Source organism: Belonocnema kinseyi, chromosome 3 (assembly GCF_010883055.1).
Source record: "Belonocnema kinseyi isolate 2016_QV_RU_SX_M_011 chromosome 3, B_treatae_v1, whole genome shotgun sequence".
In the NCBI taxonomy this organism is placed as follows: domain Eukaryota; kingdom Metazoa; phylum Arthropoda; class Insecta; order Hymenoptera; family Cynipidae; genus Belonocnema; species Belonocnema kinseyi.
In genome coordinates this window covers 94,902,597-94,926,689 of record NC_046659.1, presented here as the reverse complement: position 1 = coordinate 94,926,689, position 24,093 = coordinate 94,902,597, and the positions used below count along the sequence as shown (strand labels likewise).

The window sequence follows — 24,093 nt, the reverse complement described above, 5'->3', positions numbered from 1 at the left end:
TTCAAAATTAACAAAATGACGGCTCTTTTTATGAAAAAATTAAAAATTGATTTTCTAAGAAAACCCACGTTTAAATTTTTTATCCATTTTTTTAAACTTGTAATTTGATAATAAAGATATCTTGTAACTTTGATGCCTGCTAAATAACTTTTGTAGCCAGCAGAATTCTTTTTTGTTACAAACGAATTTTCTACCTTTTCTTGTAAACAATGATAGAAAGAAAATTCTCCCGGCCTCAAAAATAGTTTAGCCCGCATAATGATACTAAAACATACAAAAAATATAATTTCGGGAAAACCTCTCAATTAGGCCGAAAGTTATAGAGGTTTAAAGAAAAAAATTGAGCCCTGCCCGATTTGAAATGGATTCAGTCCTACGGATTGTTAAATTAATTTAATTGATTATAGAGTAATTCAAACGATTTGAAATATTTTAGGGTATTTTTTAAACTTCTCATGAATTTTCTAATCTGGAGCTTAAAAAAGTTTTCAAGGGATTTAAAATATTTTAAGATATTTTTGAAGATTCTAAGGAATTTTTAACAGATTTCAGTATTTATAAGGTTTTACAAACAATTAAAAAGGTTTTAAGGTAGTCTTAAAACCTAATAATTTTTTCTATATAACTATTTGAAAATTATATTTTATTTTTTAATAACTATTTAATAAAAATACAATAACTGTTTATTACGAAGATATTACAAAAATAAAGTTTTATCCAATACATTTGATCCATTGGTTTCTCCTCAGCACGCAGCAAAGTGAAGTTAGCTAGTGGTTAAGTTAAATTTAACGTAAAAAATAAAGTTAAGTGAAAATACCTAATGAGATATTTTCCCTTGATTGCCATCCATTAATGGATTCCTGTTTTAAAAATGAATTTTTATGTATGTTTATCAATTTTTCACTAATGAATGAAAAATAAGACAAAATAACTTTTTGTAAAAATATCTATGATTCTATTTTCAGTTATTATGTGAATTTTTATTAGCCTTAGATTCTATTAAGCAAACCCCCTACTAAAAAAAAGTCAGGAATGACCAGGAACACGCTCAGGACTTCTGACCACGTTCGTTACGTTTCTCGGCAGAAATCATGAAAAAATCAGAATTCATGAGAAAATATTTAAAAATCGTCAAATCTTGAGTTCGAATGATTAATCCTTTTATTAGGGTTCTAATTAGGTATTTGCACTTAACCCGTTGACGCCGAGAATGTCCCTTTGGGTACACCACTCTTTCTGCAATTATAACTCGTGCAATTCAAGGTATAAAAAATTGAAAGATACATATTTTTGAAGCTTAAGATCTCTTCTTTCCGATGATGGGCATGAAAATATGATAAAATGTTGTTAATTATGGAAAAATATCGTATAAACAAAAAAAAACACGATTTTTTCTAATTTTTTTTTATAAAATCGAGTTTTCCAAAGGGTTCTCAATGTACAATTTACTTGGAACCTTAATAACTGGTGGAATAATAAATGCCTAAGCTTTCAGAATACATGGTCCCGAGATCAATTTTTTATCTTAGTGTGTTCAAAATGGCTCGTTAATGACAAATTTTTTGCGAAGACATTCATGAATTTTTTTCTCAAAAAGTATGATCTTTTCGAGAAAGTGCAAAAGAGGAAGAAGTTCTTAGAATCACTCAAAAAATACGTGAAAATTTTTCCAGAAAGTTTTACATTATTCTTTTGATTTTGCAATTTGTTGATTTTGGAAAAATTAACAAATTGCTCCAAAAATTCTAAAATAATTTAGGTGAATTTTTTGTTCGATTCTAAAAACTTTTTATTCTTGATAAATTTGCTATAAGATGATGATTCTCAAGAAAAAAAGTCTCAAATGTCATCATTGAAAATTTACATCATCAAGGATGACTTTTGTGAATTTTTTTCTTGGGTACCATGAGCTTATAGCAAAAATGATCAAGAATAAAAAGTTGTTAGAATTAAACAAAGAATTGACCTGAATTTTGTTTAGAATTTTTGGAGCAATTTTTAAAATTTTCAGAAATTGACAAATTGCAAAATTAAAATAATAACTTAAAACTTTTTGGAAAAATTCTTACGCATTCTTTTAGTGATTCTAAGAGTTTTTTCTCCTTTTGTACTTTCTCGAAAAGATCATACTTTTTGAGAAAAAAATTCATGAATGTCTTCGCAAAAGTTTTGTCATTAACCAGCCATTTTGAACACACTAAGATAAAAATTAATCTCGGAACCATGTATTCTAAAAGCTTAGGCATTTATTCCACCGGTTATTAAGGTTCCAAGTAGATTGGACATTGAGAACCCTTTGGAAAACTCGATTTTATAAAAAAAAAATTAGAAAAAATCGTGTTTTTTTCTTGAAACGATATTTTTGTATATTTAACAACATTTTATTACATTTTCATACCCACCATCGGAAAGAAGAGATCTTAAGCTTCAAAACGGTGTGTCTTTCAATTTTTTATACCTTGAATTGCATGAGTTATAATTGCAGAAAGAGTGGTGTCCCCAAAGGGGCATTCTCGGTGTTTACGGATTAAATCATCAGCTAACTTTACTTTGGTGAAAGCTGAGGGGGAAAAATGGACCAAATGCATGGCACAAAACTTTTTTTCTGTAACATCTTTGTAATTAATAATAATTACCACCATTTTATTATGTCATTAAATAGTTCTTAACAAATAAAAACTATTTTTCTAGTACACTTATATGGAAAAAAATTAGTTTTTACAAAGAGTACTAGCAAAATGGACCGAATTTCATGCATTTGGTCTATTGTTTCCCCCTAAGCAATCAACGAAGTGAATTTAGCTGGCGATTGAAGTGAAAATACTAAATGCATTGTACAAAGTTTCATGTAATTTTACCACAAAGATCATAGGACATAAAAATACCAGTGATTACTGTGGGAAATTTACCAAAATTAGGTAGAAATAACACGATAGTGTAAAAGCGCTCACAGGTGGTAAAAAGCAGTTTTGAAAGAATGGAATTTTACTTTCGCCTTGTGAAATTACAGTGACGCTGTAAAACGCCGCATGCAAAATGTTGCGCATGCGCAATGATCAACCCGGGTATTTTAAATCGCTTAATGTATGTTTTAATTAAATCGAATCGGAAGAATAATAAGATATATAAATAAAAGGAGTCATGTTTTTATTAGGCAGAACAAATTAAAGTTTTTGTTTGGTTTGCTGTTATAAAGCAAATACGTATCAAACAAGGTTATGATCAGTGGGCGAAATAGGCGCATCCTAATTTATATCAACTGCTGTCTAAACAGCCGTAACCTTCAAAATTATTTTTTTTCGCAAGCATGCTAAACATGCGAACAAATTTATTTAAGTAAAACACATTGCGCTTTGCCTTTGCGATGCGCTCAACCCAGCACAATCGACGATTTCATTTTTAAAATATATCCGAATGCCGCTAAAATTCTGCACAATCTTGCACTGAATTTACTCGCAGGACTCGCAGGTTATCAAAAGCCATCAAGTGTTCAACAGCGGAATTACAAGGATTATGGAATTTTACATCGCTGCTGTAAACGTATTACACCCCTCGTGTGAAGTTACACTAATCATTGGAAGCTTACATAAACGTTGTGAAATTACATTTTTATTTCAGTTACACTTTAGTGTAAAATTCCTACAAAAATCACTGGTATTTTTATGTCCTATGATTGTTGAGGGAAAATTACAAGTTCATTGTGAATTTTATTCATTTTTGGTAAAATTCCTTTAATAATCACTGCCAATTTACCAGAAACATGTAATTTTTCCATAACAATCATAGGAAAAAGTTACAGAACGAAATGTAATATATGAAAAAAATCAGATCACTATTCCATTCATCTGGTACCATATTGTTTTCCCCTCAGCACACGACGATGTGACGTTGGCTGGCGATGAAGTGAAAATGCCTAACAAATTTCAAATTGTTTCATTGTATTTACAAACATGTTTTTTATTGAAAACGTTGCAAGATCAGAATTTTGAGGAGAAATGAGAAATTAGCCTGGAAAAAATTCGGGAAAAGTCAAAGAATTTTACAAACATGTTACAGCCACTCAGTAAAACTGTAAAAGTCAAATGTAACTATGTTTGACATGTTTCCACCATTCATTTTCCTTTGCTGATACCCCGCAAAGAATCTTCTGCCTCTGAAGAAAAATACACCCGCCATTGTTGTTGATTGTTGTCTCTTTTGACATTATCGGTTTTGCATTTCTATTTATTATCCGTTTTTCAATAAGAATAATCAACTGAACAAACAAAATATCGGAAGGGTAAAAATTAATCTACCAATTGTCAGAAAAGTGTACACAATGAGTAAACTAGTAAATATTGAAGTGTAAACAAGAAATGATCCACGTTGCAAAGATCGAAGCGGAACAGTTGGTGCATTGCGCGAGACGCAGCGATGTGTGCACCAGTGTTCGAATATACTCCCTGCTCTCCTGTGCCAAACCGAGTTCCCCGCATCGGTTCTTCTGTTCTGTTCTTTAGAGTTCAGTCCCACTCAGTCCGTCTGACGTATGGGATCTCGGTTCTTTACCCGATCGCGCATCATCTCTTCGGAGAACGCGTCAATTATCGCTCCAAATATGAAAATTCGCCAAGTGTCCGCGATCATTGCGAATTAAAATCAAATTGTGACAATCGTGATGTGTGTTGTGTATAGCGAACCCCTCCTAGAGTGCCAATCGGATATTTGTTGTTAAGAGGAAGAGGATTTTGTTTGGGATTTTTTATTATCGAAAATCTAAATGGAAAACGAAGGAGACGTCGAAGCAGCCTCGGCGAATGGTGCAGATTCGGATGGAAGTGTCAGTTGGGAAGACTTCTTTGGTGAGTAGAATGCATCATTATTTTCATTTGTATTCGATGTATACATATAGTTTGTAGCTCTTTGTCACTCTCTGCCGCTCGGTTACGCGAAATCGAGTCGCGGTCAAGCAGAAATTATAGCCTGGGGGCCGGAAACCTAGGCACGTGGTGACTACTCGCGTGGTAGCCTGGAATTTATTATTTATTTTTAGTACGAAAGGCTGCAAGTTGCAATTTTGACGTTTTCTAGGTTAGGTTTAGACTGCTCTTTTTGCACTTTAGGTGGTGTAGTTTTGTTTCGTTTTCCTGATTTTTGAAATTTTAGAGCAACTTTTTTGCCTTTTTCAGTTGTTTACATTGTTGGTGTTTTTTTTTACATTCATGATTGGATGTACAATTGCTTTGAAAGAGTTTTGTGTCAATTTGATTCATTTCCCCCCCTTTCAGTTTACTTAACACATTTATTGCTAATACAAATACGGCCCATTTTTTCGTTTTTTTACAATTAAGTCCAAGAAGGAATGTAAATTAGGTATTGATGCTTCAAGTATATAATCTTTATCCTGCTCTTCTTGTACTATAAAGCACAACCATACATTTAATCCATAAATAACTATTTATCATCCCATGAAGTGGGGAGAAGGAAGTCCTATTTCTTAAGTTTACCATAATAAAGTTAAAACTTTTAAAATGAAGTTCTAATATTAGCAGTCCATCAGTAGTACAATATTTGCAATTAGCGTCAAATTTTAACACTTTTTTTTTTAGCTAAAGAAAGAGGACCCTATAATATAGTTTTGTATTTTCCGATTTTCTATTTCCAGCTCTAGCAGCTTCCCACTCAATATTAACATGAAGAAATTGAATAAATCTTGCAGGCTTAGTAAAATCCGAAATATATCTGTAAGATAAATTCAACTTTCTAAACTTACATGCAGAATTAGTGAAATAAGAATATTTTCAAAAGACTACTATAGAATTTTACGTAAATTACCGTGACAAATAATTTTTTGTACTTTATTGATGAAATTTATGCATTAAAACAAAATATTACATGTTTGCCAATAAATTTTGCTATTGTAATAAATTACAGATAAAGCAGAAAACGTAGTTATGTAACATTTTTTACATGAACATGTTGCCTTGATATCTACTATCAATCAAACGGCATTTTAAAGCAAAGAGAAAAATAAATATAATCAATAACAAAAAAAATTAAGCATTTTTGTACAATTTATATGGTGCTGAATTTTACTGTGGTTTTTATTTCCTACAAAATGTAAAATTACAAGAATTAACACCTAACAGAATCTACAGGTTTTGCAGCCAAAAAGTTGTTCTTTTTCGACCTAGGATGACAAATTTTTAGAATATTGCAAGTAGATCATTCTAAATTAAGATGTGGAAATTATCCCTATTATAAAAAAAGCTTCTATGTTTATAATTTAAAGGAATTGTAGAATATTAAAAGTCAATAATCATTATTAAGTAATTAAAAATCTTACGTCTGTAGCTTTCGAGAAAAATATATATTTAAGTTATTGTTTAATAATGATTATTATCTTTGACTATTTTACAGTTTCTTGTAAAGTTTAAAGATAGACGCTTTTGTGTAGTAATGATCATTTACACTTCCTAGTATAAAGTTATCTTATTGCAATATTCTAAATATTTTTCATCCTAGTTCGAAAAAGAACAACTTTTAACTGTTTGGCTACGAAACATGTAGATTCCTGAGGATTCATGAACTTACGTTTTTTCTAAATTCTTGTAGGAAGTTAAGTTGCAATAAAACACAGCAATGAACGAAAAAAGTACAAATCTCATCAGAATAATAGACAAAAATTGTACTTTCCTGTATTGTTTTAATGTATTACATTTTTTTTAGGTTCCTGTAAGAATAGTTTTAGTTTTTGGTAATTTTTGTGGAAATTTTTCCACCAGGGTATTTTTAAGTATCCTAAATACTTAATTAATGTAAAGAATAATGCAATGAATCATACGGCTTTATTTAAGGTTTAGCCTACTGCCGTTAAATTTAGAATTTTATTTATTATCAATTATAAATAGTATTTGATCAGTGCTGATCATGAATATTTGCAGCGTATTAGAGAAAACTTCTCATACCAGGCTTTTATGATGATTCTACGATTTTTTTGTGGTAAAATTATCCGATTTTTCGGGTTCCGATATTTTGAATTTGGTATTTTTATTACAAAATTTGTAATCAGTGGCCGACAATTTTTTGATAACAAATTTATCTTAGACCTTTCATATCAAAAATCGCCGGTAGTAAATTTTCATGCTAATCCCTTATTTGTAAAATAAACCTATCCGCCACTTTGAATTTTGCATTTTAATTGTTTTTATACGGATTTCGGAATCAACGACCTGAGCAGCATAGATTATAACTACCTTTTCGTTACGATTTAGTTTGGGGCCTTTGGTCACATTTTGAGGGCTCTGCCCACCTTGCAATGTGGGGCAGTCCCTCGCTCATAAAAAAATAAATAAATAAAATGCTTGGACGGAAAACGTTATAGAAATGATAATTATTTATAAGTTTTTCAACTTTTATAAAGTAAGTGAAGTTACTAAAACTAATCAAACAAGTTTTCGTTTGGTTTATAATAAAATACTACGGGACCCTTTCCCCAACAAAAATGGAAATTCTGACCAAAATTATTCTGCACGACAAAAAATATATTGTATTCGTGTGAAAGATTTCTTTAATCTTGTTCGAGGGCTAGAAAATATGACCTATTAAACCAATTGCCACCACAAACTTTTGTAAGTCAAGTTTTTTCACGGGTTTTTTAAAGAAGCTAACCAAATTTCCGAAACTGAGAATCTTGCACGGCACCAAACAGATTTAAAATGAAGTTTATTATTTGTGAAAAAGAAAATAACCTTTAAATTTTATTATTCAGCGAAAGGTATAATCATAGGTCTTAAAAAAATTAAGTTGTGGGTAATCCGGTTTCACTCACACCCGCCGCACAGTGGTCCAGAAATGGATATTTGGGAACAAATTCGTCTTAAGGATACATTTCTTAAACAATGTAAGGTTTCGTTTTTCATAAATAGGTAGAATGGGGTTAAAAGTTCCAGGGAGAAAAAGTACCAGATACGATATCACAAAAAGAAATAATTTATAGGACGGGGTGAAAAGTGGCCAAAGATTATTTTCATAAATGCGCCTAAATTAAATTAGGTATTTCTTGGTTTTTGCATAAAAAAATATATAAGACATTAAAGTTTCACGTTTTATGTAATTGTTAGTCAGCAATAATCAAAACAGGCTTAGAAATCACAAAAGTTCTATTATAAATTGTATTTAATTATTATAAACGAATTTTTAAACATATTCTACACTGTATCAGTTTGTTCTAGAAAAAAGTTATTTCATCCCAAATTTTTGTAATTTACTTTTAGAATGATCTTAATAACGAAAAATTGTCGGAACTTACAAATTTATGAACAACTCGTAAAGTTCCAAACAATTTCTTCGCCTATTAAGTTTCATGGGCATACCATTTGATATACTATAAGTTTATGTTGGGATGAAACTATTTGATTAAAAGATCAGTTTTCTTTGACAAAATTTTATTTCTTATGTAGTATAAATAAACAATTAGCAATCGAAAAATTCTTTTCATTGATTTTTTCTCATCTAAACATTATTAAGTTTTCTGATAATAAATTGTTTATAGCGATATGAGATGTTTATAAATTTTTAAGTTATGAGAATTTTTCTTTATTAATACCATTGTACAAAAATTTGCTTCCTTATACGCTTCGCCTTGCTTCTTTCTGCGATAACTTCCCTTTTATCGCTTTTTTCTATATAAAATTCAAGTCTTAAATTTGATATAAAATATCACAATAAAATCTTTAATAATTGAAATCTTAAATTCGGGATGACATAAATTTGTCCCGAAATTCCAACATGAGTAGTCCATCCCCATTTCCAACTCAGCCAATTTTTTCGGGACGACTGGACACTGCCTTAAAATAAATAATCCTTTCGCTTTTTCCAAGTAGTAAAAACTTCTTTATTAAGTACATAATATTTTTATTTTTACTTTTTTGGGTTTCTATTGACTTTCGTACCCAAATTGTGTCCTAGGAAGAAATAATAAAAGAAAGGATAGTTTCTTCATTCATGAACGAAAATTCAGTAACTAAAAGGCTAGTGGCTTGAGATACGCTGAAACATCGGACTGGAATGTTACCTCAAGCAGACATTCCAGCATCTCTGCCAGAACGTCTTCTTACACTTAAATCCACAAAAATGTAATCATTTTTCGTTCCTTCATTATTTATTACGGAATTGACCTGTTTTCTATATACTATCAGAATATGTAATTACAAACAATAGAAGATCATCAATGGTAAATAATCTGAATTGTCATTTTTTTAAACTAAAGTGTCAACGTCCATGGAAATGCACTTGAAAACTGGACGGATAGATATCACTGATATCTTATCATTGCTTATCAGTCATGAAACGCCTAGGTTTAAAAGGGTCATTCCGTCTATAAAATTTTTTAGAAAAAAGTTGTTCTGAATAGATGTTTTTGTAAACTTCACCCTTTTTTAAAGAATGTTATATTCGTTCATCTGTTATCCTTTCGAAATATATAACACCTACATCGATTTATTTCAGATCAATTTATCACTGAGATAAATCAAACCTAAATTATTTTTGCCTCTAAATGATTATCATTATTGCTCTTAGTACTGGGTAAAAATTATAGGAAAAGAACTAGAGCTTTAAAAATGATATGTTTAGCTTAAATGCTCACTTTTACTGTACCATCCAGAGTCCAGACTTAGCCTCTTCCCCTGAGTTTAAGATCTCAATAGAAGAGATACAGAATCTGAAATAGCCTGGAGTTAGATTTCCCGAGTGCTTAGTTACTCGCCTGTTCAGCTCACAAATCACAATCAGTGGGAGGTACGCCTAATAAAATAGCGGATCCCTTTTCAAGAAGAGGCAACATTTCGATACACGCGAAGATATAAACACAACCTCTGTCAGCTAAAGCTAAAGATCCTCAGGGAATAGAAATTATTTCCTTTATCTAAATACATCCTTTATTTGATATTTATTACACAGTGCTGGTGCTAAAGACTGTCAGCTCTTTCAGGAGGTAAAAATACTTTAAATTGGGGTGGATTAAAGAGGAAACTAATACTCTCTCAATTCGTACGAATCGTCGAGTAAAAAATGATTGATTTCCAATCTATTCAGTAAACAACTTTAATATATTTTTTATTATTTGAAAGAATGAATTATCTTTTATTTAATATCGATTATATTAATTATTGATCATAAGTTTTTATAAGTTTCGAATTCTAATTGGATTTTCATTCAGGTGCTCTACAATTTTCCGCTTGTATAGATGGAATTGTTTGAGGCTTTTTGTTCGATCACTGAAGTTAAGCAGCGCTTGGCTCGGTTGTACTCGGATGGGGGCCGATGTACTAATTAGTTGATCATTTACGATAGGCGCAAAATAAGCCATTTTTTTAATGCGTGAGGCCCAACACTTGTTGCTCCGACTATTCTAAGGTATTAAAATCAATTTTAAGTTTGTAGGTATACATAAGCATGAACATTACGTTGTCTTTCTGGCATGTGATCAACCTCAAATTAATTTTTAAAATAAATTTCCTAACTTTTCGGCAAATTCCCGAATTTTCCCGAAAATTTCCATACAGTATTTTATAATACATTTCATAACTTTAAGAGAAAGAAACCTGCGAACTTTTGTGAGTTTCCCCCCTCATGTGTAGTACGAAAAATTCCTTAACTTTTCCTGAATGTTATCTGTAACTTTTACGTAAATTCCGAAATTTTTCCTTTGAAATGTTAACGTTATTATGTTCCCGAACATTTTCAGAAAAATCCCGGAAAAACTTCTGGCAGTGTATATTATGCTTTTTCCTCGTAAAAAGTGTATTCCGTTGTTTCCGTTGTCATGCTCTTCCGTTCACAGGTCGAGTGGAACATGTGTAATTGCGTATAGCGGATATGTACTTGCTTACAGCGATTTACCAGCAGCTTGTAACTTTAATAGGATCATATTTCACGTTATATGAAGAGAAAACACTAGACCCCAGGATTCGTTTTGTGCTTGGTTTTGTGGCTCATTCAGGAACAACCATCTATGTGAAAGTGACATTTGATCTTTTTTAGTTTCCCTTTATCTTAATATTATCCTCGCAATTTTCTCCATAATAATAAAACTCCTGACTACCCCAAAAATCTTTACAAAAATTATATATTTAAAAGTAAATTGATATCTTATTAACTACAGGAACCGTAGGTCAGGAAAAACCTGGGAATCAGTGAGAAGTCAGGGCATTTTATTGCTAAGGGAAAGTCAGGGATATAAAAAGAAATTTGCCAAAAATTAGAGATTTCTACAATAGCCACTTTAAATATCTATCAAGGAAAATAAATTTTAATTTTAATTTGAAATTGTTTTATCTCGCGTATAAAAGATAATATGTTAAAAACGTTAAAAGATTAAAATTCTAGTCTTTGAATAATAATTGTCAGGGAAAATCAAAAATTGGTCTGAGAGTAGTCAGGGAATTTTGAAAATTAAGTTTTTCGACCAACCTGTAAATATTAACTACATCAACTCCAGTTAAATTATATTAAATTGATTTAAAATTGCTCTTGGTCATAAAGTTTGAAGTCATATATTTTAAAATATATGCTTTTCATAAAAAATTTAATAATTAAATTTTTTTTAATTGTTACCTGCACTTGTTAAAAGATTATTTAAAGCAAGTAGATTTCTTCCTTGGGGACAAGTAGAAATTTATTTGATTACAGAAATTGAAGTGCGTTTGCGTACATGAGGAAGTGATTTTTATTGAAATTATTGAGATCGTCATTTAGAGTTACACATTAATATCTAACAGTGAAAGACAGACTCGAAAAGCAATTCAATGCCAGACTATAAAGTCGTGGAGTCGACATTAAATACAAGAAGAGAAGTTAAGGATGCGATACATTACACAAAAAACTAGAGCTCTGCCGGATGCAGTTTAGAGAAATAATGTGTGTATTTTCTCTTACACGTGCATACTTACTTAATTCACATATTAAGAATACGTTAACATTAGACTGAATTAAATAGATCGGAAAGAGAAATTCCACTTAATAAATATTTTCCATCAAAAATTATTTTCTTAAGGAAATTCCATCCGCACGCTAGTAAATTTTAATTTTCTATTTGCAAGTCTTCACCACTGAAAATATGTTTTAATTTAAAAATTAATATCTTACACCTCGGAAAAGGTTTTATTCACTCAATGCTTTTTTTATAACTGAAGATACATCTACATCAGTAAAAAAATGCTGTCTCTTTCAGCATAACTAATTAGTCCAAATTTAGTCTTGTGAAAATTCGACTTCCGATTTTTGGTGATCGATCGCTCCCCAATTTTATCATTCTATGGAAAAATACATTCCTTTTTTTTGTTTTTTAAATTAGTCAACAATAAACCGTGTCCCAGGCTTTCGAAATTGACATGAGGTTTTAAATGGGATAAGTACTTGTTATTAACTTTTTGTAAATTAAAGTTTAGTCATCTCTTAGAGAATATTCAAGGAATAATTTCCACGAAATAACTTTCAATTTCGACCCCCCTCCCCAACGTCCTTGTATTGTACCCGGCAAATGCCCCAAAAATGAAAAAAAGCAGTTTTATGTCAAATTAATGCCAGACAGTATTTAAAAAGAAATTGAACATCAACTATTTTTATTCGATAAATGCCAACTTTTCTAGTAGTTTATTACTAATTTTAAATTATTTTAACAATTATTTTTTGTTAAAACAATTTTTCCCTTGTAAAACGTGAAATTTATTATTTTTCGGGGTAAATTTTAAATTGATGATTTTCATGACTAATATTTGCTGTTTAACATAATTGGTAATTGTTTAAACAATTTTCATTTGTTTTAAATTTTTTCCGTAAATAGTGAAAAGTTATTGCTTTATAGAATTAATTACACAATCAACGAATTTTCAGAGAAATATTTCGAGGCGTCCTAATGATAGGATGCCAACGCACGCGTTCAACTAGATGATACTTAACCAAAAATATAAATAATAAAAAGCTAACCGAGAAGTTAGCGCCAGAAAAGTCTTGCTCGCGGAATTGAACAAGATGAAGCTAGGAGTTGGCCAAAACTAAAAGGTACTCGCTCGCTTCATCAAATCATGAAAAATCTATCTCGGGCTATGTACCTATTCTATCTTTATGCTTTTCACGCCCGAGATAGCACTTTCATGATACAATGAAGTGAGCGATCATCTTTTAGTTTTGGCCAACTTCTAGCTTCATCTTGCTCGATTCCGCGATCAAGACTTTTCTGGCGATATCCTCTCGGTTAGCCTTTTATTATTTATATTTTTGTTTAAGTACCGTCAAGTTGTGTCGTTTGCGTTGGCATCCTACCGTTGGGACGCCTCGATTTATTGTGCAAGATAGTTTGCAATTATTTTTCAACAAATATTACTCTTAATATTTATTAATTGTGTCATTAATTCCAGAATATACTAACTTATTACGATTTGGTGGAAAAAAATTATACAAATATAAATTGTTCAAGTAAATGCAAAATATGTTTAAAAATATTAAAATTATTATATATCTGTATATAATTTTGTACAGAATACATTAAAAAGCTATTGCAAGGTTCCACTGGGAACTGCCACCTATGGAAATGACACTGGCTCCTAGTAAATTGCCGTAAATCTCACCTATGGCCACGTCTCACGAATATAATATGGATAGCCAATAAATATATAATACAATAAGAATATACATATATTGTTCAAACAATTTAAAATTAGTTTTAAAAAAAGATTTCAAAACTTGTTACTTATCGAATAAAAATAATTAAGGAACTTTTGAGGTAAAAAAAGGGGGTTGTTGGGTGGTCAAAGTAAAAAGTTATTGGGTAGAACATTTTTCCGAAACGTAGCTTTTCCCATATAACACCCCATGTTACTGATTTGAAAAAACGAATTTATTTTGTCGCAAAAAAATGGGATGGGGGACAAATCACTAAAAATCGAAAGTCGAGTTTTTGGAACACCCGAGTAATCACTGACATTGAGGCCCAGGAAGACGGAGAATTTTGTGAATATCTAGAATTAGTCCTTTCGGTGCAAAAAATTCATCTTTTGGTAAAAAAGCAATCTTTTTGGTTGGAATTCTACTCGTTAAATCTGAATTAGTTAAATTGAACTAATTATCAGCAAATTTGACTAATCCCGCCTTATTTCAAACACACCTAGAAAAAAGATGAACAAAATGCAATGACTAAAACAAGTTTAGTTAAATTCGCGAGAATACTAGTAAAATTAACGGGAATTTAAGTTGATTTTACTAGGTTCTTCGTAAATTTATCTAAATTGCATCATAGTCTTTGTATTTAATTTTTTTCCAGTATGAGAAAAACAGCAAAATTTTAAACCTATCAAAAGTTTTAAAGTAATAACATTAAAAGTATTAAGTGCAAAATATTTATTTCTAAGACTTCACTTTAAATCATTTTTTAAATTGCACAATGAGATTTATTCTTAATATGTGGCATTTATCGCAGCGAAGAAAACTATAAATTAAATAACAACAGTTAAAACTAGAGACCCTTTTTTCAAATTCAAAATCCCCTATTTCCCCTAAAATTGAGCTGATGAACCACTGTAATCCCTGTTGCAATATAAAAAACTGAAGCGAGTTTCTCATATATATTTATTATAAACTAACCATTTCTCCGTTATAATCGAAAAATCTGATAACTTCTCGTGAATTTCCGCGATAGCTGGTGTCTTCTTTGAAATCCACTCTCTCCTATTCTTGAAAGTCTGTTTGAGTAACAAAATAATATTCTCTTTTTCTGCATCAACGACTTGACAATGGTTATATTTAGATATATGCACTAATGAGTTGGTAGTTCTCGGAAATGACTAATAAAAATTAGTAATTTTTATTAGTCATTTCCGATATCAATGTTCATAGAAAAAAATTCAAACTTAGCCAAACAGAACTTGTTATATTTCACATAACTACATTTGCTAAGGGAGAACTTCTAGGAGGAAACTAAATGCCTTAACTTTAGGCGAGTAAAATTGGCTAATTTTTATCTCCGCTTCTCCATTCAATTTCATTCTGCTCAAGTGCTTGAGTGGTTTAAATTTAGAACATCATACTTTTGAAGTGGAAAGGAATCACCTTTGATTTTTAACGGGTTTGCGTCAAATGCACGGGTCTTCATGTCTTCAATTCTAATAAAATGTATGCCCACACATTTGTTCGCACTGGATTACCGTGCCAATAAAATCGTATAAGGCTTGAACAAAGAGAGCAGGGAGGTGAACAACTCGTTTATCCTGTGCGTCACATAAAAATATCTTGTTTAAGTCGAACGAGATCGAGGGGACTCAGCAACTCTCCCCCGGCCCACTTTAAAACACAGATTCGTTTTATCGGGGCATAACGAGTCCAACTGGGTACACCGTAAAACACATCAAACAAATTATATCTACTCCACATTTCCTCTCGAGGTTGTACACTCTACTGCAGCTGAAAAGAAAGTGTAGCAATTGTGAAAAAAAAACTGTTAATGATGATCAAGACGCATGATTGATAGTCCTTCCTATCCAAATCGGTTGCCTTTCATCAGTAGATTATAAAGTTGTTAGCGTGTAATTAATCAATTTTCCTTTATTTTAGCTAATTAACAAGCTTGATTGATAAATTAGACTTATTTTATATTTATTATTTCATTTTTATCACTGTCTGCTAGAAATCAATTCCTGCGTTAGGCATAGCAAATTTATTTCTTTGCTGCAGAGTCTACTGAATAATTCATTGGAAGAGTCAAAGTTTTGATTGATTCGAGGCGCACTTTATTTTTGTTCCTAATTGGTGTAGATAAGTTGTTGCAATCACTCCCTTTTATCACCTTCAATGAATGTCTGTTGAATCCGAGGTTGAATCATAATTTTAAATCAGTGTTTTCACTTTAATCCTGGTGTGTAGATCTATAGCTTATAATAAGTATACTTTCATAGTTTTAATGTTTCTGACTTAATTAAAAGTTGCCAACTTTTCAAATTGAAAATTGAGAAAACATCAATTTTCAAAATCGAATTAATCAACTTTAAGAGACCAGACTATCTCAAAATTGAAACTTTTCTCTTTGAGTGATTCCATTTGTCTAAATATACGAATTATCTACTAGGTAAACAAAAATTCCCTGAAAAAAAAACCAATCGTAATTCTTCATATAAAAATGGCCATATTTTTTATCTTTTTTTTTTCTTATTTAAAGCATAATTTTGGGTATTTTACCAATTCTACCAACTATTGGGAAAATTCGGCTTTTGAAACTTTCTTTATCACTTTCGAAGCTTTTCTGGTTTTACAGAATTTTATCTCGAAAACATGAAAAGTTAACTTTGGTGGTGGTATCGATTTTGCATTTAAAAATATTTTTTATTTGCTCTTTAAAAACATTGTTAGTTTTGTTGGCTTAATTAGAAACATGAGATTGTGTTTAATTTTTTTAAATTGGTTAGTCCGCCGAATCGCAATAGAGTATAGGCACGGTGAGTTAGCCTCTACCGCAGCTTTAACAGTAAACCACCATTTTGTAAAAAAATTATATTTGCCCCAAATAATTAGATTCAGTACATAAGCTTTTTATAAACTACATCAACAATTTAAGATTTTGGGAACATTTTATGTATAAATTCAACCTTAACTGTTTTCTTAAATAAATTTTGGATACAGCTATACCTATTAATTTATTCTTGCATTTCATTCTCTTTTATACGTGTATAATATTTGAATATGAATTTGTTAAAAAAATTTAATCAATAAAACAAAAAAACATTTTGCCATGTCTACTTTGAAATTTTTGAAAGTAGAAAGCGACGAAATGGAAACACGTTCTTGCAGAGAACGTTGAGCAGACTGAATATTAGTATGAAGAACGTGAACCTGAAAAGTAACGTGAATAAAACAAAAATTATGGTGTTTGAAAGAAAAGTTGAGAAAACAGTACTGCCGTTCAAACTAAAAATACGAGTCCAATTTCAATCGAACTGAGAAAATCGAGAAAAACTGTTTGCCCAAATAACTCTAATATCGAATAAAACTTCGCATAATTAAGATATTATTTGTGTAAAAATAATGTACTTCTTCATATTTTGCAATAAAAAGGGATTTTTTAAACATTTTTTATTAGGAAATGAACTTGCGATGTTTTACTAGTCCCGGAAAGTCAAAAATACAAGCCAATGAATACAAAATCACTTGCGGACGATGCCATTGTCGATGAGCTCGCCCGAAGATTCAAAATACAACAAAAAAACATACGTAAGGGACACTGTATATTCAGAGCATGTTCCTAACTTACCCGAACGATTGTCGCTAGTGTACAGTGAAATTTAGCCGGGACTTATTTCCCTTGGATTTGCGATCAGAGTCCGAGCTCATTCACAAATCGAGAACATACGTAAGGGCATGCAAAGTACTTTGTGTATCTTTTTCTATTGTATATTTCAACTTTTTCTACTTTATTTATAATCGATCGTTTTTTGCAATAAATATTTATAATTTATCATTTTTATTAACACAGATGCAGCTTTCACTTACGAATCCTAACGATACCAAAAACTCACCTTTCATAAAAATGTCACTTATGTATCTTTTTAGTTTGGACGGCAGAGTATGCAAAATTGCCTTAGACGATGTGAGAATAGAACAAGTTGATAACTACGTCTATCTACGTAGCTTATTTACTAATGACAGAAAGATTAATGGAGAGATAGCCAGGCGTATAAGCGAGGGTGTAGGAAGGTTATCTGCAGGATAGAATCCATTAATAGAAGTAAAAATATAGCAAAGAAAGCTATACAATTGCGATATATAATTCTATACTTGATTTCAATGTGCTTTACCTTAGCGTGAAATGGGCACATCAAGAAAAGGATATGAGTAAAGTTAACGCATTTGGAATGAAACACCTGCGCAATGTGTGCGGTAAAACGCTAATGGACAAAGTCAGTAATGATATAATCCTTAAAGAATGTGGTGTGGAGGAGACACTAGTTGACATGTGAAAGAAATTTGCTAAGATGGCATGGGCATGCTGGTAGAATGAAAAAGAAAGTCTGAAGAAACAAGTATATCGTGGTAAAATAAATGGTAGCGCATCCGGAAGCAAACCAAGGAAAGAATGGTTGGAATGTTTAAAGGAGACCCTGATCCGAAAGGATATAAAAAGCCATAGCAACACAAGGGCTTACATGAGGAAATGCATGTGGACATGAAGGAAGCTAAATAGGTTATAAGAAATACATGATGAAAAGTATCAGTAGAGTTAGAGAAGCCTGAACCGAAAGATTTTGGATACTAATGGACCCGGGTGGAGAGCTTTTTACGTAATAACTTTGTGAAGGAAGCTCTTCGCCTGGAGTGCTTGTTAGAGAGATTGATCAGCGCCCTGGGTCGGAGCAGTTTTGCTGCCCCCCCCCCCCCCATACTGCCTCGTGCTAGTCCCTTTCTCACTTTTCTCATATATGAACTTTCTGATCCCTGGTTAGAAAATCGAGCGAATCTCACCCCGAAAGGGATTTGGCGCAATGGCATAATAGTAACTTTTCGAATCAGAAAACCTTGCAGTAGGTAGCATTCCAATTGTTTGCAATTTGAAGTTCGAAAGCCCTCAGTCTTATTTGAAACTCGAAAAGGAATTTAAAGAGAATGGACCTTTAAAATTGATTATTTTATTAATATTAATGATTATTACTTATTAATTTTAGTATTTTATATCTTTAGTTTACCTTCATTTAAATGGCATTGCAACATTTATTTTCTCTTTCATGTTACATCTACTTACTTCTATGCACTGGATATAAAAACACAAAGAAAGGACGTTAAGAATACTTATCAATCGGAGATATTTGCTTTGAAAATCTCGAAGCTGGGGTAAAGAACAGTATAAGCTTGTGTTGGCATAGTTGAGGTTGTGGGCGTATCGTGCTTCCAGGTGCATTTGTACCCGTGCCTGAGCTCGAGTAAAGAAAACGTGAAAGCCTTAGTATATACTATAGAATATAGACTATACTCTATAGGCCATAGGGCTTAGGTCTTAGGACACACTCCTGGTAGAGAACAGGTTACTTTATCGCCAACAGCGTTGCAAGAAAACGTGCAGAACTTTAATTCTTATTTCAAGTCCCATGTCTCATGCAGCATTGAACTTGATTTTCCCGACGCTGACGTACTGGCGCACGTTCAGACTTTATAAAGGAGAATGTCATTGCCCGGCGTACCCTCCATACGGAATGCTTAAATGACTACAAAGACGAGAAAAGGGAATCCAGTTAAAGGCCTCTTTCACTAAACTCCCCTCTTCATTTTTTACCCTGTTTCTCTTCTCAGAAAGCTTTTCTAAATATATTATTTTTCAAAGAGGAAGCAAAAGTGAGATAACGTTTTTTATCAGTTGAGATGAATTGCGCGAACATGTTTGAATGATTATAATATGAAGGGCCCAAGAACATAAAGGACGTACTTGCCAAAACTCAAACTTTACAGGACACACACAAAAATGTAACCGTAATGCATTAATTATTTTTCTTTTATAAAAAAAGTTCTTGTTAGCTATTACTTAGTTCTATCGAACCATAAAAAGAACATCCTGAAAGAAGCAACAACCTAAAAGAAGAACTTTCTTTTGAGCTATTATTCAACTCTATCGAATCGCGAAAGTAGGGCTTAAATTCAAGCAGCGAAACCATCTGCGAAAAAAATCCTTGTCAAAAAAAGACGCGTTCTTACGAACGCCGAACCTGAAACAGAAAAACTGCATAATTGTTTATTTTTTAATCTAAAAAAAATAAAAAGCATGTACTTTCGAGATATTACTTAACTCTATCAAACCACGAAAGGAGTACCCTGAAAAAAGCAACCACCTCCAAGAAACCCATTATCAATCTCGTTATCCATGGTGTGGCGTGTCCCTAAAAACTAAAATATTTAAACACAGTGAGTTGCCAAACTTCTTCATTTTTTTATTTAAAAAATGTACACAAGATAATACTTAGATTTATTTAATCGTAAAAGGAACAGGCAAAAATAAGTATTCGCTTTAAAAAGAATATCAAACATGAATGTTGACCAACTTGTGAACCAAACTAGACCATCATATTCTACAGACATGAGTTAATTTTAAAAAATTGGTTAAAGCCATTAAAAAATATTTCCCAACTTTCGCACCTAGGTCGCCTTATACTGCGTACAAACTAAAAAGATACGTGAGTCCAATCTGACTCGAACTGAGAAAATCGAGAAAAACTTCTTGCCCAAAGAACTTTAATATCGAATGAAATTTTGGGTAATTAAGATACGCTGTTTGGATAAAAATAATGTGTTTTTTCATATTTTGCGATAAAAATTGATTTTTTAAACAATTTCTTTTAGAAAATGGACTGCGATGTTTTGCTAGTCGCGGCAAGTCAAAAATAGAAGGCAAAAGGAACAAAAGTCACTTGCGGACGATGTCTTTGTCGAAGAGCTCGAGCGCAGCCTCAAGATTCAACATCAAAACATACGTAAGGGACACTGTGTATTTAGTCGCTGTTCCGAAATTACCCGAACGACCGTCGCTAGTGTATAGCCGAATTTATCCGGGACTTATTTCCCGTGAATTTCTGATCAGAGTCCGAGCTCATTCACAAATCGAGAACATACGTAAAGGCATGCGATTCTTTTCGTTTGTCACTTCGCGCCGTACTCGGTCACTTTTACAACGCAAAAAAGACACAAAGTTTTTTAGGTTATTTTTCATGTGTATGGTGATGACGTATTGCCTTCCTTGTACAAATTTTAGGACACGCAAAGTACTTTGCGTATCTTTTTCTGTAGTATTTTTCATCTTTTTCGACTTTCCTCATTTATAAACAATCGTTTTTAGCAATAAATATGGATAATTAATAGATTTTAATAATACAATTAGATGCAGCTTTCTCTTTCGAATCCAACGATACCAAAAACTAATTTTTCATGAAAATGTCACTTATGTATCTTTTTAGTTTGGACGGCAGTATGCCTCTGGACTCTTCTCCCTAAATCTGAATGAGTGAAATTTCACTATTTGAATTAGCGAGAGGTAGATCACTACGGATTGGTGAAAAACTACTCATTCAATTAGTGAAAATATTTTACTAAATCAGTTAGTGAGATTTCACTAAGCAAATAGTGGTTTTGAGAGATCTACTTTTAATTAGTGGAAAATCACTAATTTAGTAGTCAAAATCACCAATTACACAGTAAAATAAAATATTTGCTGGAGTCAACCAATAACCCCAACAGTAAACTATATTACAAGACAAGTTATAGAACTAAACGATAATGTATATTAAAAATTAAATTAATTTATGTTGATACCGTACTTGCTAAAGAAAAATCTCAATTCAGCTTTCCATGTATTTCTATAGAAATGAATGGAAAGCTGAATTTCATAACCTCAAAACGAACACAGCGCTCATGTTCTGTAGCAAATGTTTTCGTCTCGATATACATATCGCCACATAATGAGGACACCATTCACTGGGAAACTACATGAAAGTATAATAAACTGGAAAATATTACTAACCTGCGTTTAAAAATTTGTTTACCCTCGTAGAAAGAAAAATTATGCAAGCTGACAAATGTAATCGATGCAAACGAGATGTGAACGCGGGTTGGCGCGAGTCCACCATTAGTCGCGATCACGTGATCACGGCTTCGTTCTCGACTTCACTTATTAAATAGTGAATTAAACGACTAAATAATAGTGAAATAAAATCCACTAATTGGAAATTATCAACATTTTTTCAGGAGAAGACCACTAATTCAATAGTGAAAAGCCAAAAAATCACGATTTCAACAGTGAATCATTCAATCACTAATTCAATTAGTAAAATTTTCACCATTTCAAATTTATAGAGTTCATATTTTGAAATTAACTACGCAAAAATACATAATTATAATCCTTATGATTGCCTAAAATTTACTTCTGATTGAATAAAACTTAACTAAAAATTTGAATTTAAGTAATGTTTAATCAAAATTTATTCTTGCTTTAACAATGAGTCAATATTCACGGCCAGTAGGAAGATTACTGAAAGTGCGTAGCAGGATACTATGGTTGTGTTGCCTCCGGCTGCATTTGGTCCATACTTGGGAGGTAAGACCCTACTATTGTAATAGTGATTTACGATTTTACGCGAAGTAACATCTGCTGGCTCGATTGATTTACTAGTTCAAACTGGACAACCCCTGGTGGAAATGTCTTTTCACAAAAAAATGCGATCACGTGCTATGAAGCATAATAATGTGAAAATTTTAGTTTTTTATATAAGATTTTTAATGTAAAATTTTGTGAAAGTTGTCCAAAAATGGAAAAAATTATAGTTTTTAGGAGGATTTCATTGTCATTTTTGCGATTCTTAACAATTGAAAACAAAAACTATGGATATAAATCTACAAGAAATCACCATTTTGGCTCTTATTCAAACAGTTTTGCAAATTACTACAAGTAATTACAAGTTTTTCCTACAAATTGTAATTTACACTTTGTACTTTAGTGAAATTGGCAAGATTACGATATGGCGATAAACTTTAATGCGGATTCTTATGACCTATAATCCTATTATGTTATTTTGGGGAAACACTAATCTGTAACTTTTAAATCGAGATCTCTAATAGTTTTCGAGATATCGATTTTTAAAACTTTTTTTCAATTTAAATCATTGCTTAATGTTGATTACGATATAGGAAATTTTTTACAAGAAAAATTAGGGAATAGCTGGAAAATGGGAAGGTTTCTCCATTGTCATTGGAGTTATTTGTAGCCCAAGTCACTCTCCACCAAAGAAGGGGCATAAAAACGGAATCAGGAGGGTTGGAAAGGGAGAAGGGGTGACTGAGGGTGGGTCTCGCTGAAGTCACTCTCCTCAGAGAAAGGCTAGAACACCGAGGTTTGGGAGTTGGGGGTCGCCAAAGTCACTTTCCTCCAAAGAAGGGGTATATAGATGGGGTGATCTCTAAAAAGCGAGAAGGGGTGTGTCGTCAAAATCAATCTATTCTAGACTCTAGAGAAGAGGTTAACCGGGGGAGTCACTTTCCCCAGGAGAAAAAAAGTATTAAACTGATGTGAGAGGGCATGGCAAGAGTGGAGAGGTTGGGTGGGGGCGCGTGCCGCTCAGGTAACTCTCAAGAGAAGGAGCATAAAAAAGGTGGTACCTCTGAAATGATGGAAGAGCGTGGCTAGGGGTGAGTGTCACAGGAACTCACTTTTTTCTAGAGAAGTCGTATAAAAAGAGGGGTTGGGGGGGCTTTTGGAAATAATTTTAAGATACAAGTATTGCAATCTGGAAATCTATTAATGATATCGATTTAAAAGTTTTACATCTGTGTTTCTTATTATTAATTAAGGGCATGTGATAGTTAGAAAATTATCGATTTTACCAGTTTTAAGTTTCCCCGGGTTTTTTTCTAGAATAATAAATATTTTTTCGTAAAAATTCGGGACATGATAGCGAACATGCTAACGGACGTCCCCGCACACTTTTTTGTGGGTTGATTAAAAAAATAAAATTTGATTAATTTGTGTGGCGTTTTGGAATTAGCAGTGGTTTTATCAGTGTTATATTCCCTCGTTTTTTTCCCTACAATAATAAAGATTTTGTCTTCGAAATCTGGGGAATGATAGCGAACATACTAACGGGCGTCATCGCACTTTTTTTTGGGGTTTAATTTAAAAAAAATTTATTTTGCTAAATTTCACGCGTATGTGTGTGTATTTCGAGGTTATGTGTGTTACAATTATCTCCCATAATTATTCTTGAGTGGTACCGACAGCATCGGTACGACAGAGACCTACATAGTCGGAATGAAAGAGAACTGAAAAACAATTAAAACCTCAAAATAGTTCATATTCATACAATTTTTATTTAGCACAATAAATTTATTTTTGTTATTATCACCTTGAGGTGGCGTTCTATAGTACCATCCTTAGATAGCTTGTAGCTATAGTTTCAGCCCGATCGCCATGTTAGTTTAGGTTTCAGAGCACACTGCTCAGGACGCCCTGTTGAGGTCACAACTCCAGGTACGATCGAAAAAATCCATCAAATAGTGCTGGAAGACCGCAGATTAAAAGTGCGTGAGATAGCTGAG

General features: G+C 32.2%; 1 protein-coding gene across 1 annotated transcript in view; it reads left to right on the top strand.

Annotated features, from left to right (window-relative positions):
* The first annotated feature begins 4,539 nt into the window (after positions 1 to 4,539).
* Positions 4,540 to 24,093, top strand: part of LOC117168981 — a 247,487-nt gene continuing 227,933 nt past the window's right edge. Inside the window, exon 1 of the mRNA XM_033354999.1 lies at positions 4,540 to 4,844. Coding sequence (XP_033210890.1) covers positions 4,763 to 4,844 — 82 coding nt within the window. The 5' untranslated portion in view covers positions 4,540 to 4,762. The remainder of the gene's footprint in view (positions 4,845 to 24,093) is intronic.